Here is a 14,084-nt window from a genome sequence, read left to right as displayed (position 1 = left end):
TTATAACTATTGACCCAGACAGTGCTTGCAAATCCCTTATTTAATCAGAGTCATTACCTTGTTGCAATCAGATGTTTCCCTCCCCTCCAATCCCGCTGTTACATTTCCCGTCCTACATCCCTGCAGGAGAAAAACTCTACATCAGCCATGTCATTTATTTTGATTTAATTTGGTTCCCCAGCGTCAGCCCCAGCTGTCTGAGTGGCTACTCCATTCTCATGTAGTTAATTGCTGTGCTATGAATATAATTGTTGTTTGGCCTACTTCTTCACCCAGTGCGTGAAAAGCAGTTTCCCCTTCAATGACAATCCGCCGCTTTATCTCATCCCTCTCTCTCTCACTCCTGTCCCCTACACTCTTTTTTTGTATCTCCCTCCTCCCTTCCTCCTCTCCTGCCTCCCTCACACCCTATGGGGATGCATGGACGGTCTGTTAGTCTCTCCGTCATTCTTCTACTCAGAACACTGCCTTAAATAAAAGATAGGACTGAGTGGAAGTTTTTATTTTATTTCACCTTTATTTAACCAGATAGGCTACTTGAGAACAAGTTCTCATTTACAACTGTGACCTGGCCAAGATAAAGCAAAGCAGTGGGACACAAACAACACAGAGTTACACATGGAATAAACAAACATACTGTCAATAATACAATACAATCTATATACAGTGTGTGCAAATGAGGAAGGATAAGGGAGGTAAGGCAATAAATAGGCCATAGTGGCAAAATAATTACAATATAGCAATTAAACACTGGAGTGATAGATGTGCAGAAGATGAATGTGCAAGTAGAGATACTGGGGTGCAAAGGAGCAAAATAAATCAAATAAATAACAGTATGGGGATGAGGTAGTTGGATGGGCTATTTACAGATGAGCTATGTACAGGTGCAGTGATCTGTGAGCTGCTCTGACAGCTGGTGCTTAAAGTTAGTGAGGGAGATATGAGTCTCCAGCTTCAGTGATTTTGGCAGTTTGTTCCAGTAATTGGCAGCAGAGAACTGGAAGGAAAGGCGGCCAAAGAGGAATTGGCTTTGGGGGTGACCGGTGAAATATACCTGCTGGAGTGTGTGCTACGGGTGGGTGCTGCTATGGTGACCAGTGAGCTGAGATAAGGTGGGGCTTTAACTAGCAAAAAATTAGAGATGACCTGGTGCCAGTGGGTTTGGCGACGAATATGTAGCGAGGGCCAGCCGACGAGAGCATACAGGTTGCGTGGTGGGTAGTATATGGGGCTTTTGTGACAAAACGGATGGCACTGCGATAGACTGCATCCAATTTGCTGAGTAGAACGTTGGAGGCTATTTTGTAAATGACATCGCCAAAGTCAAGGATCGGTAGGATAGTCAGTTTTACAACGGTATGTTTGGCAGCATGAGTGAAGGATGCTTTGATGAGAAATAGGAAGCGGATGGAGATGCTTAATGTGAGTCTGGAAGGAGAGTTTACATTCTAACCACACACCTGGGTATTTGTAGTTGTCCACATATTCTAAGTCAGAACCGTCCAGAGTAGTGATGCTGGATGGGCAGGCAGGTGTGGGCAGCGATCGGTTGAAGAGCATGCATTTAGTTTTACTTGTATTTAAGAGCAGTTGGAGGCCACGGAATGCGAGTTGTATGGCATTGAAGCTCGTCTGGAGGTTAGTTAACACAGTGTCCAAAGAAGGGCCAGAAGTATACAGAATGGTGTCGTCTGCATAGAGGTGGATCAGAGAATCACCAGCAGCAAGAGCGAGATCATTGATGTATACAGAGAAAAGAGTCGGCCCGAGAATTGAACCCTGTGGCACCCCCATAGAGACTGCCAGAGTTCCGGACAACAGGTCCTCCGATTTGACACACTAAACTCTGTCTGAGAAGTAGTTGGTGAACCAGGCGAGGCAGTCATTTGAGAAACCAAGGCAATTGAGTCTGTCGATAAGAATGTGGTGATTGACAGAGTCGGAAGCCTTGGCCAGGTCGATGAATACAGCTGCACAGTATTGTCTCTTATCGATGGCGGTTATGATATTGATTAGGACCTTGAGCGTGGCTGAGGTGCACCCATGACCAGCTAGGAAACCAGATTGGATAGTGGAGAAGGTACGGTGGGATTCGAAATATTCGGTGATCTGTTTGTTAACTTCTATGGGCGTCCCACCCTAGTCAACAGCCTTTGGAATCGCGCGGCACGAAATACAAATACCTAAAAAATGCTATAACTTCAATTTCTCAAACATATCACTATTTTAAAGACAAGACTCTCGTTAATCTAACCACACTGTCCGATTTCAAAAAGGCTTTACAGCGAAAGCGAAACATTAGATTATGTCAGGAGAGTACCCTGCCAAAAATAATCACACAGCCATTTTCAAAGCAAGCATATATGTCACAAAAACCAAAACCGCAGCTAAATGCAGCACTAACCTTTGATGATCGTCATCAGATGACACTCCTAGGACATTATGTTATACAATACATGCATGTTTTGTTCAATCAAGTTCATATTTATATCAAAAAACAGCTTTTTACATTAGCATGTGATGTTCAGAACTAGCATACCCACCGCAAACTTCCGGTGAATTTACTAAATTACTCACGATTAACGTTCACAAAATACATAACAATTATTTTAAGAATTATAGATACAGAACTCCTTTATGCAAACGCTATGTCAGATTTTAAAATAGCTTTTCGGCGAAATAATATTTTGCAATATTCTGAGTACATAGCTCGGCCATCACGGCTAGCTAATTTGACACCCACCAAGTTTGGGGCTCACTAAACTCAGAATTACTATTAGAAAAATTGGATTACCTTTGCTGTTCTTCGTCAGAATGCACTCCCAGGACTTCTACTTCAACAACAAATGTTGTTTTGGTTCCAAATAATCGATAGTTATATCCAAATACCTCCGTTTTGTTAGTGCGTTCAGGTCACTATAAGAAGGGTGACGCGCGAGCGCATTTCGTGATCAAAAAATTCAAAATATTCCATTACCGTACTTAGAAGCATGTCAAACGCTGTTTAAAAGCAATTTTTATGCTATTTTTCTCGTAAAATAGCGATAATATTCCAACCGGGCAACGTTGTATTCATTCAAAGGCTGAAAGAAAAAAAATGGAGTAGTCTCGTGAACGCGCATCTCAGTCTCACTGTCCCCAGGCTGACCACTTACAAACTCTGCTGCTGTACTTTGCCCAGAGACAGCAGACACCCCATTCCACTTTCTGGCGGCTTTAGAGAGCCAATGGAAGCCTTAGAAAGTGTCACGTTACAGCACAAATGCTGTATTTTTGATAGAGATGCAACAGAAGGAGAACAAATTGTCAGACAGGGCACTTCCTGTTATACTCACAGACACCGTTCAAACAGTTTTAGAAACTTTAGAGTGTATTCTATCCAAATCACTAATTATATGCATATTCTCATTTCTGGGCAAGAGTAGTAACCAGTTTAAATCGGGGACGTTTTTTATCTGGCCGTGAAAATACTGCCCCTAGCCCCAACAGGTTAACTTGGCTTTCGAAGACCTTAGAAAGGCAGGGTAGGGTAGATATAGGTCTGTAGCAGTTTGGGTCTAGAGTGTCTCCCCCTTTGAAGAGTGGGATGACCGCGGCAGCTTTCCAATCTTTGGGGATCTCAGACGATACGAAAGAGAGGTTGAACAGGCTAGTAATAGGGGTTGCAACAATTTCGGCGGATAATTTTAGAAAGAGAGGGTCCAGATTGTCTAGCCCGGCTGATTTGTAGGGGTCCAGATTTTGCAACTCTTTCAGAACATTAGCTATCTGGATTTGGGTGAAGGAGAAATGGGGAGGCTTGGGCAAGTTGCTGTGGGGGGTGCAGGGCTGTTGACCGGGGTAGGGGTAGCCAGGTGAAAAGCATGGCCAGCCGTAGAAAAATGCTTCTTGAAATTCTCAATTATTGTGGATTTATCTGTGCTGACATTGTTTCCTAGACTCAGTGCAGTGGGCATGCGGGAGGAGGTGCTCTTATTCTCCATGGACTTTACAGTGTCCCAGAACTTTTTGAGTTTCTGCTACAGGATGCAAATTTCTGTTTGAAAAAGCTAGCCATTGCTTTCCTAACTGCCTGTGTATATTGGTTCCTAACTTCCCTGAAAAGTTGCATATCGCGGGCGCTATTCAATGCTAATGCAGTACGCCACAGGATGCTTTTGTGCTGGTCAAGGGCTGTCAAGTCTGGGGTGAACCAAGGGCTATCTCTTTCTTATTTAAGATGGTGAGGAAAGCACTTTTAAAGAATAACCAGGCATCCTCTACTGACGGAATGAGGTCAATATCCTTCCAGGATACCCGGGCCAGGTCGATTAGGAGGGCCTGCTCGCAGAAGTGTTTTTGGGAGCGTTTGACAGTGATGAGGGGTGGACGTTTGACCACAGACCCATTACGGACGCAGGCAATGAGGCAGTGATCGCTGAGATCCTGGTTGAAGACAGCAGAGGGGTATTTGGAGGGCAGGTTGGTTAGGATGATATCTATGAGGGTGCCCGTGTTTATGGATTTTGAGTTGTACCTGGTAGGTTCATTGATCATTTGTGTGAGATTGAGGGCATCAAGCTTAGATTGTAGGATGGCCGGGGTGTTAAGCATGTCCCAGTTTAGGTCACCTAACAGCAAAAGCTCTGAAGATAGATGGGGGGCAATCAATTCACATGGTCCAGGGCACAGCTGGGGGCAAAAGGTGGTCTATAGCAAGCGGTAACGGTGAGAGACTTGTTTCTGGAAAGGTGGATTTTTAAAAGTAGAAGCTCAAATTGTTTGGGCACAGACCTGGATAGTAAGACAGAACTCTGCAGGCTATCTCTGCAGTAGATTGCAACTCCGCCCCCCTTGGCAGTTCTATCTTGTCGGAAAATGTTATAGTTAGAGATCGAAATTTCAGGGTTTTTGGTGGTCTTCCTAAGCCAGGATTCAGACACGGCTAGGACATCCGGGTTGGCAGAGTTGGGACGGCAGGTAGCCTAGTGGTTAGAGCGTTGGACTAGGAACCGAAAGGTTGCAAGATCAAATCCCCGAGCTGACAAGGTAAAAATCTGTTGTTCTGCCCCTGAACAAGGCAGTTAACCCACTGTTCCTAGGCCGTCATAAGAATTTGTTCTTAACTGACTTGCCTAGTTAAATAAAGGTTAAAAAAAGAGTGTGCTAAAGCAGTGAGTAAAACAAACTTAGGGAGGAGGCTTCTAATGTTAACATGCATGAAACCAAGGCTATTATGGTTACAGAAGTCAACAAATGAGAGTGTCTGGGGAATGGGAGTGGAGCTAGTCACTGCAGGGCCTGGATTAACCTCTACATGAACAGAGGAGTAGGATAAGGATAAAGCTAGCGGGCAGCAGGCTAGCAGATGGGCATTCAGGGGACGTCTCGACGAAGGAGCCAGTTGAAAAACCCCCTTGGGCAGTACAAAAATAAAATAAAAAAAATGCATAAAATGTATGTATTCGCTACTGTAAGTCGCTCTGGATAAGAGCGTCTGCTAAATGACTAAAATGTAAATGTAAAAAATTACGTCGGTATTCCAGTCATGATGGATCGGCGGGGCTCCGTGTCGGCAGTAAAAGGGGTCCAGGCCAATTGGCAAAATAGGTATTGTAGCCCAAGGAGTGACTGATGGACCTCTTCGGCGAGCGGGAGATGGGCCTAGCAAAGGCTAGCTCCAGGCTAATTGAATTTTGCTTTGGGACAGAGACGTTAGCCAGGAGTGGCAACTCGGACAGCAGCTAGCTAGCTGCGATGATCCAGGTGAGAAGGTTCAGAGCTTGCGGTAGGAATCCGGAGATATGGAGAAAAATAGGTCAGATTTGCTCTGGTTCGTATTGCGCTGTGCAGACTTGCAAGAGTTGTCCAGGCTAAAGGTTAGCTGATGACCGCTAGCAGTGGCTGGCTGACTACTAGCTAGTAGCGAGTTAGCTGGCTAGCTTCTGTTGGGGGTTCCGGTTCAAAAGTAAAGAAAATAGCAGATCCATACCACAATGGGTGAGGCGGATTGCAGGAGAGTATGTTGAAGAGTATGTTGAAGTTTTTTTTAAATATAGGCGAAGAAAAAAGATCTAAAAATATATATACACGGGACACGACAAGACGAGGACGAAGACATCTGACTGCTACGCCATCTTGGAACAAAAAATCTGAAAGTCAGCTGTCTGACAGCTGACCTTGAGAAAGAAGGTCATCTCTGAAATGAATGGTATTATTTTTATATTTTGCTTCTATTCACACATGCCTATCTCCATTACTCACGCTCACATAACTCCAGACAGAATTCACTTGGCTGATGTTCTGCTACAGATGTCCTTCTGTCAAGGCCTTGTTGAGTCATGTGGGTGGTTTTAGTTCACTCCTAACCATTGGTAACATGGTAATCTCAAAGCCTTAGTTTATCAGCTGCACATGCAGAAACTACAACTGCTGGGTAAGATAGTTAGTAGTGAATGTATTTACTGCACATCAACAGAGTTGCAAATGAAACTGATAGTTTGTTGATAGTGAGTAGTACCCAAATAAAATGGGTCTCAGCCAGGCAGCAAAATATCCTCACTCCACAGCTTGTTTATTAGTTTGCATTTCAAATGTCTGTTTTCTCATCATGACTCTCACATTCCTCTGTGATTTTCCCTCATTCTCCCCCAGCTCCCTGTGCACACTGCTTCTGTTCTTTTCTCCACTTCACACTCTCCCTCCCTTCTGCTGAGGTCATGGTGTCTTTTGGCCTATTCCTCCCTCTCAGAGTCTGACTATTGCTTTCCTCTCTTGTTCCATAACGGGGGCAGAACAGAACAGAACTGCCTGTGGACTGCAGGGCCTCTGTGTATCACTGTCTTTCATTACACAGCATCTGCTGAGGACACACTATCTCAGACCATCCATCTGCCTTGCTGTCCATCCATATTGAAATCAACAGGCTTATGCATTTCAATGGGCACCTAATGCCTGGATTTGCTTAGTTCAGTATGTGATAAGCTGTTACTTTCCACACAGACTGTGTGGAAAGTGGAATAGTGCAGTGGTTGATGGTATAGTTGGTTCACCAACTACTTCTCAGATAGAGTCAGTACAGGTGCATCAAAGCAGGGACCAAGAGCCATCACTAACATTGAGTGGCTGCTGCCAACATACTGACTCATCTCTAGCCCCTTTAAACAGTGCAGCCAGAATAACAGCAAAGTAGCTGTATTTGAGTTTGTTTAAGCTGTTTTCTAGTGAATTATTTTGGGACACATCCCAAACAATGAGCTAATGATGTGAGATTTCACCTGGCGTAGAACATTTGCTCTCTCACCAAGATCAGAGGCAGTAGGGATGATCATCAAAGCTGGGACAGCTTCTATCTCAAGGCCATCAAACTGTTAAACAGCCATCACTAACATTGAGTGGCTGCTGCCAACATACTGACTCTAATCTCTAGCCACTTTAATAATTACAAATTGGATGTAATAAATGTATCACTAGTCACTTTAAACAATGCCACTTTATAAAATGTTTACATACCCTACATTACTCATCTCATATGTATATACTGTTCTCTACACCGTCTACTGCACCTTGCCTATGCCATTCGGCCATCGCTCATTCATATATTTTTAATCATTCCTACACGTGTGTGTATAAGGTAGTTGTTGTGAAATTGTTAGGTTAGATTACTTGTTAGATATTACTGCATGGTCGGAACTAGAAGCACAAGCATTTCGCTACACTCGCATTAACATCTGCTAACCATGTGTATGTGACAGATAAAATTTGATTTGATTTTGAGTTCAGTGTGTCAAATCGGAGGGCCTGTTGTCCGGACCTCTGGCAGTCTCCATGGGTGTGCCACAGGGTTCAATTCTCGGGGCCAACTCTTTTCTCTGTATACATCAATGATGTCGCTCTTGCTACGGGTGATTCCTTGATCCACCTCTATGCAGACGACACCATTCTGTATACATCTGGCCCTTCTTTGGAAGACGACACCATTCTGTATACATCTGGCCCTTCTTTGGAAGACGACACCATTCTGTATACATCTGGCCCTTCTTTGGACACTGTGTTAATAAACCTCCAAATGAGCTTCAATGCCATACAACTCTCCTTCCGTGGCCTCCAACTGCTCTTAAACGCAAGTAAAACTAAATGCATGCTATTCAATCGATCACTGCCCCACACCTGCTCGCCCGTCCAGCATCACTACTCTGGACAGCTCTGACTTAGAATACGTGGACAACTACAAATACCTGGGTGTCTGGTTAGACTGTAAACTCTCCTTCCAGACTCATATTAAGCATCTCCAATCCAAAATTAAATCTAGAATTGGCTTCCTATTTTGCAACAAAGCATCCTTCACTCACGCTGCCAAACATACCCTCGTAAAACTGACTATCCTACCGATCCGCGACTTCGGCAATGTTATTTACAAAATAGCCTCCAATACCCTACTCAGCAAACTGGATGCAGTCTATCACAGTGCCATCCGTTTTGTCACCAAAGCCCCATATACCACCCACCACTGCGACCTGTATGCTCTCGTCGGCTGGCCCTCGCTACATATTCATCGCCAAACCCACTGGCTCCAGGTCATCTCTAAGTCTTTGCTAGGTAAAGCTCCGCCTTATCTCAGCTCACTGGTCACCATAACAACACGCACCCGTAGCACACGCTCCAGCAGGTATATCTCACTGGTCACCATAACAACACGCACCCGTAGCACACGCTCCAGCAGGTATATTTCACTGGTCACCATAACAACACGCACCCGTAGCACACGCTCCAGCAGGTATATTTCACTGGTCACCATAACAACACGCACCCGTAGCACACGCTCCAGCAGGTATATTTCACTGGTCACCATAACAACACGCACCCGTAGCACACGCTCCAGCAGGTATATTTCACTGGTCATCCCCAAAGCTAAAACCCACTTTGGCCGCCTTTCCTTCCAGTTCTCTGCTGCCAATGACTGGAACGAATTGCAAAAATCGCTGAAGTTGGCGACTTATATCTCCCTCACTAACTTTAAGCATCAGCTATCAGAGCAGCTTACTGATCGCTGCAGCTGTACATAGCCCACCCAACCACCTACCTCATCCCCATTTGTTTTTATTTACTTTTTTGCACACCAGTATTTCTACTTGCACATCATCATCTGCACATCTATCACTTCAGTGTTAATTTGCTAAATTGTAATTACTTCGCTACTATGGCCTTTTTAATCGCCTTACCTCCTCACGCCATTTGCACACACTGTATATAGATTCTTTCTATTGTGTTATTGACTGTACTTTTGTTTATCCCATGTGTAACTCTGTGTTGTTTTTTGTCGCACTGCTTTGCTTTATCTTGGACAGGTCGCAGTTGTAAATGAGATCTTGTTCTCAACTGGCCTACCTGGTTAAATAAAGGTGAAATAAATGAAATAAATAAATTAAAATAGTATTGCATAGGGACAGTGTGCCAACACGAAATAGTGCTTAATAATGAGCTTAGGGGCCAGTTCCTCCTTGTGGGGACATTTCCCAAGTCACCATGACGACAAAGGCTATTTTAAGCTTAGGGGTTAGGTTTAGGGTTAGGGTTAGAATTAGAAGTAGGGTTAGAATTAGGGTTTAGGTAAGGGGTTAGTGGTTAGGTTTAGGGTTAAGGTTAGGGAAAATAGGATTTTGAATGGAAATAGATTTTAGGTCCTCACAGGGATAAAATAACAACGTATGTGTGTAGAAGAACATAACGTGTGTTTATGTGCATAGTCATGGTTGGTCACCTCTCAGTGCTGACACACATGAACACATCAGCGTAATCTGATCTGATAGGCAGAGGGCAGAAATGTATTACAGGGCCATGGCTGGTCCAGGGACAACTCTGTCTACCTTTGTGCCAACCTAAAAACCCACAAGCTAAAACCCAAACAGGCCTGAAAACAGCATTTTAGAGGAAAATGTCAAGTCCAACATAGTCTATCCTCAGAGAGACTGAACCTCAGGAAATAATCAGCCTCTACTTCAACACTCCCCAACTCTTGTTGTGGCCTGGTGTATTTGAAGACATCCCTCCTGGCTGACATTGGCATGGACAGGGTGTTAAAATATAGCCCAGGTGCAAGACAGGGACTAGGGAGAGAGAAAGAGAGAATGAAAGAGAGGGAGAGAAAGAGAAGAAGAGAGAGTGAGAAAGAGAAAGTTGTCACAGCTGTTCATTTAAGACCCAGCAACCATTGTGGGCAACACACACACACACACACACACACACACACACACACACACACACACACACACACACACAGCATATTTCAATCACTGACCAATAGTGTTTAGGTTTGAGAGGAGTCTCCAGGAAGACTTAAGAATAATAGGTTGTCCCTTCTGAGTACTGACTTGATTTGTGACAGCTCGTCTGCTGCTAAATAGCACTTATCTATAAAGCACTACTTTCCTGCTGTATATGCATTAGCCTCTTATCTTTACCACTCCCATCAGCTACTGTACCGAGGAGCACTTCCAACTGATGAATGCTGACCTTGGCAACCTATCCCTCTGGATGCATTGAGTCCAGTGTTAAGACAAACCCGTTTGGATCACTGGTGAGCTACACAAATCAGTAGTTTTCTCCATGGGGTCAACCTGAGGTAACTGAGGATTAGGGCTAAGTAAATACTCCTTCCTCTTTTAACTGGCTGTGGGTTTACATAAAGATGTTAGCATTATCCTGACATGATCCAAGAGCCCAGCTCCTCTCCTTCAGGTGGAGCAACAACCATGAACCTAGATTGCCCAACTTCTTCATAGGCACAGATCTAAGATCAGTTTACCATCCCCCTAAATACTAACTTTAACCATTAGAGAAGAAATGCAAAACTGATTATAGATCAGTGTCTAGTGGCACTTCATCCTACTTCTGGTTTGGCAGCCACATGAAAGGCAGCACTGTCAAACAGTACAGGTGCCGCGACACAGACCTGTTGTATCCCAAACATTCTGCGACGCCTCAAGGGTTCATTCATCCCACCATGGGATGGTGTAAGGTTCCATATCGGAGTCAGAGCCTGTCCGCACGCTCCTGCTCACATTGGTGACCGTCGCTGGTGCCAAGGAGTGCCAACACCCATGCACAGGGGCACCTCTGACCTCTAGTATACATTCCAGGCCTGGCACCACTACTGCTAATTACCAGCAAGTCCGCTAAGGCTGCCTTTGAAGTTTGTCCCCCGTTAAGGTCAGGCTACAATGGAAGGTCGGTCCAGGGTCTTTACACTTCCTGGATGTTGTTATTGTCCCAATTCTGCTTTAAGCCGTTGAAGATACTCGTATTACTACAGGAAACTCAAAGTAGGAAACTCAAAGTGCCGTTCTGGAAACAATCCAAGAAAGGGTGAGAAATTGAGGTTTGGGATTAACAAAAATATGTCTAGTTTGTTGTTCACATACATTGAGAGTTACATAGATAAACATCTAAGGGAGTTGTAAGTTATTACTGTCCTTCAACCATTATAACCATTCACGCATGCACACACACACACACATGCGCGCATACAAGCGCACACACACACACACACACACACAGACACATGCACGTGAAGGAAGTACAGTACTCACGGTTTCTCCAGAGTCTCTAGGTCTGTGTGTGTTGGACTCCTTGTGGATGTCGATACACTGTGTAGGTCAGACTCTCCCTCTCCCCTGTCCTCTGTCTCTGTGTGCCGAGTGTCCTGTTCTCCCGTCAGACTCCCGGCAGAGTCACAGTGGTCCTGGTCCCCCTCTGCACCACATGTCATTCCTGAAAGGTCTGGCTCAATAGACCCCACTGCTAATGCTGTTTCCCCCTCCTCTTGTCCTTCTCCTCCCTCCTCTGCCTGCTGCTGTTCCTCGTGCTGCTGGACTGCTGTGGCGGGTTCAGCCTTGAAGTGGAAAAGACTCCCCAGTCTCCTGAAGAAAGCATCTAAAGGGGGAGGACGCTTGGGAGAGTCGGGCCCCGGGGGGCTCGCCGGAGAGCAAGGCACAGAGTCCACTAAGGGGGGTGGGACGAGGGGCTGGTCCTTGGAGGACCCCCCCGCATCGTCCGATATGCTGCTACTGCCCTCTCCTCCTTTCTCCTTCCCCTGGCTCTCTCTGTCCTCCAGTGCCTCTCCCAGCACTCCTTCCCTTACATCTCCCTCTTCTTCCGTGCCTTGGAATGTCTGGAACCCCAAGACAATGACACAAAAAAAGAGAGAGAGAAAGAGAGGGGTGTGTGTGAGAGCAAATCAGATGAACTTTCTCAGCCGCAGGCTTGCCACTGACAAAGCAGTACACAGCAGCACCCTGGCAAAAGGGTAGAACAGGGGACGAGAGCAGAGTGAGATTCCCATGAAAAGCCGGTAAACTCTCTTTCTCCCTCTTCTCTTTCCATCGGCTGTGCCCTCTACAGCAACAGCAGCTAAGTGGCAGCAACCGCTCTCTAATGCAAATGTCTCTATGAAACACACAGCACTCCCCTCCCCCATAGCCCTGCCCACAATGCAGTTAACTCTCTCAGGACCGCAGCAATCAGCCAGGGTAGTAAAAGAGATGGAGCCGGTGTTTACAGCATGCTGCACATCCGTACGTCCCCGCATGAGTAATACAGAGGGAAAAGAGCACCGCATGCATTCTTCTGCTGCATTTATGTCATAGCCATTGTCAACCTAAACCATTCCTGCACAGAATACGAATCAATGCTGTCTAATTGAACCATTCCCAGCAGGTAAAACGAGTGGAAATGACGTCATGACAAAATGATGTAATTATGATGACATTTCTATCCGTTTTTCCCACCAGGTTAATCTTCATTCGAAAAGCCCCCCAACATTATTACCCTATTCAAATGTTGTCTGTTTTGGTCAAATGTTGTTTGTAACATGTAGGAGGAAACTCATGGGAAACACTCACCTCACCCACATGTATATATACATCCTTCACTCTGTCCATTAGTAGTCAACAATTAAAACATAAAACCACAACATGAGTGTGTTTACTTCCTCAGCTACTGTAAAATCACTTCCTGCCTTGAGACTACAGTATCCACAAGGAGACACAAAGCAATGTGCTACCAGACTTGCTTTTAGCATGACAAATCTTAGGATGTGGGGGCTGGAGGGAAGGGGGCAGAATTAGGGTCACCAAATCAATCAGACAGCGGCTGTCAAGGTCCAGACACAATGGACCACAGAGTGAGGAGCGGAAGGTAGGGGTCTGATTCTCAATACTCCTCTCTTCGTTTGCTTTTCTTTCAAGGTAGGTGAAAGGATTGGAAACGTTTTAACCATGTTGCTTTGTTCCTCCAGTCCTCTGAGAACATTATGAAGGAAAGGCATTCAAATGAATTCATATTAACATATAATATTAGAACCATTAAATGGACATAAAGCTCATTGTCCTTCAGCATATGGGCACAATGCCTCTTCTGGGACAGCTTCAACCAGTGAACTAGCTCTGGTATCACAGTGTGTGCTTCACCCTTCCCAGAGAGGCCTTAAGTGAACATCTCATTCAATTATCCTTCAGCTCATTACAAAGGGTGAGAACACACAGACAGACAGGGGATGTCTCACATGGCTGGGATTGGATTTAGCACTCCACCATGTCTCACAGACTTACATCAAATAAATATCAAATGGTTATTCAGCGCAAAACATATATTTTTAATACTCCCAAAAAGAATACTTCAAATAGGCTTTGACGACGACCTGGTCTTCTATAAGTCAAAAACATCGCCAGCCATGTTAACTTTATAGAAATAAAATTTCTTGGGCAGGCATGACTCCAGGGCATTGTCATTAAAGGACACTGAGGCCAGACAATCTCTCTGGACTGATCGAGAGAGTAGACATAAAATAGTCCTCACTGTCCCAAATGTCTTTATAATCCAGATGTAAACATACACTGCCCTGCGATCCCTCCACTATTCCTCACGGGCATCACTGGACTCACCGTCACTCCTGGCCTACTGGACTCACCGTCACTCCTGCCCTACTGGACTCACCGTCTCTCCTGCCCTACTGGACTCACCGTCTCTCCTGCCCTACTGGACTCACCGTCTCTCCTGCCCTACTGGACTCACCGTCTCTCCTGCCCTACTGGACTCACCGTCTCTCC

The 14,084-nt window shown here is 45.1% G+C and overlaps 1 protein-coding gene across 2 annotated transcripts in view; it reads right to left on the bottom strand.

Moving 5' to 3' along the window:
• The window catches only part of LOC106603442 (uncharacterized), an 84,966-nt gene that overhangs the window by 55,716 nt on the left and 15,166 nt on the right, over window positions 1-14,084 (bottom strand). For both annotated transcript variants that reach the window (XM_014197124.2, XM_014197125.2), the window contains exon 3: window positions 11,568-12,148. In XM_014197124.2, the coding sequence (XP_014052599.1) occupies window positions 11,568-12,148 (581 nt within the window). The remainder of the gene's footprint in view (window positions 1-11,567; window positions 12,149-14,084) is intronic.

The sequence above is a fragment of the Salmo salar genome, chromosome ssa04 (assembly GCF_905237065.1).
Source record: "Salmo salar chromosome ssa04, Ssal_v3.1, whole genome shotgun sequence".
NCBI classification, from domain to species: Eukaryota; Metazoa; Chordata; class Actinopteri; order Salmoniformes; family Salmonidae; genus Salmo; species Salmo salar.
This window is presented reverse-complemented; position numbering and strand designations above follow the sequence as displayed.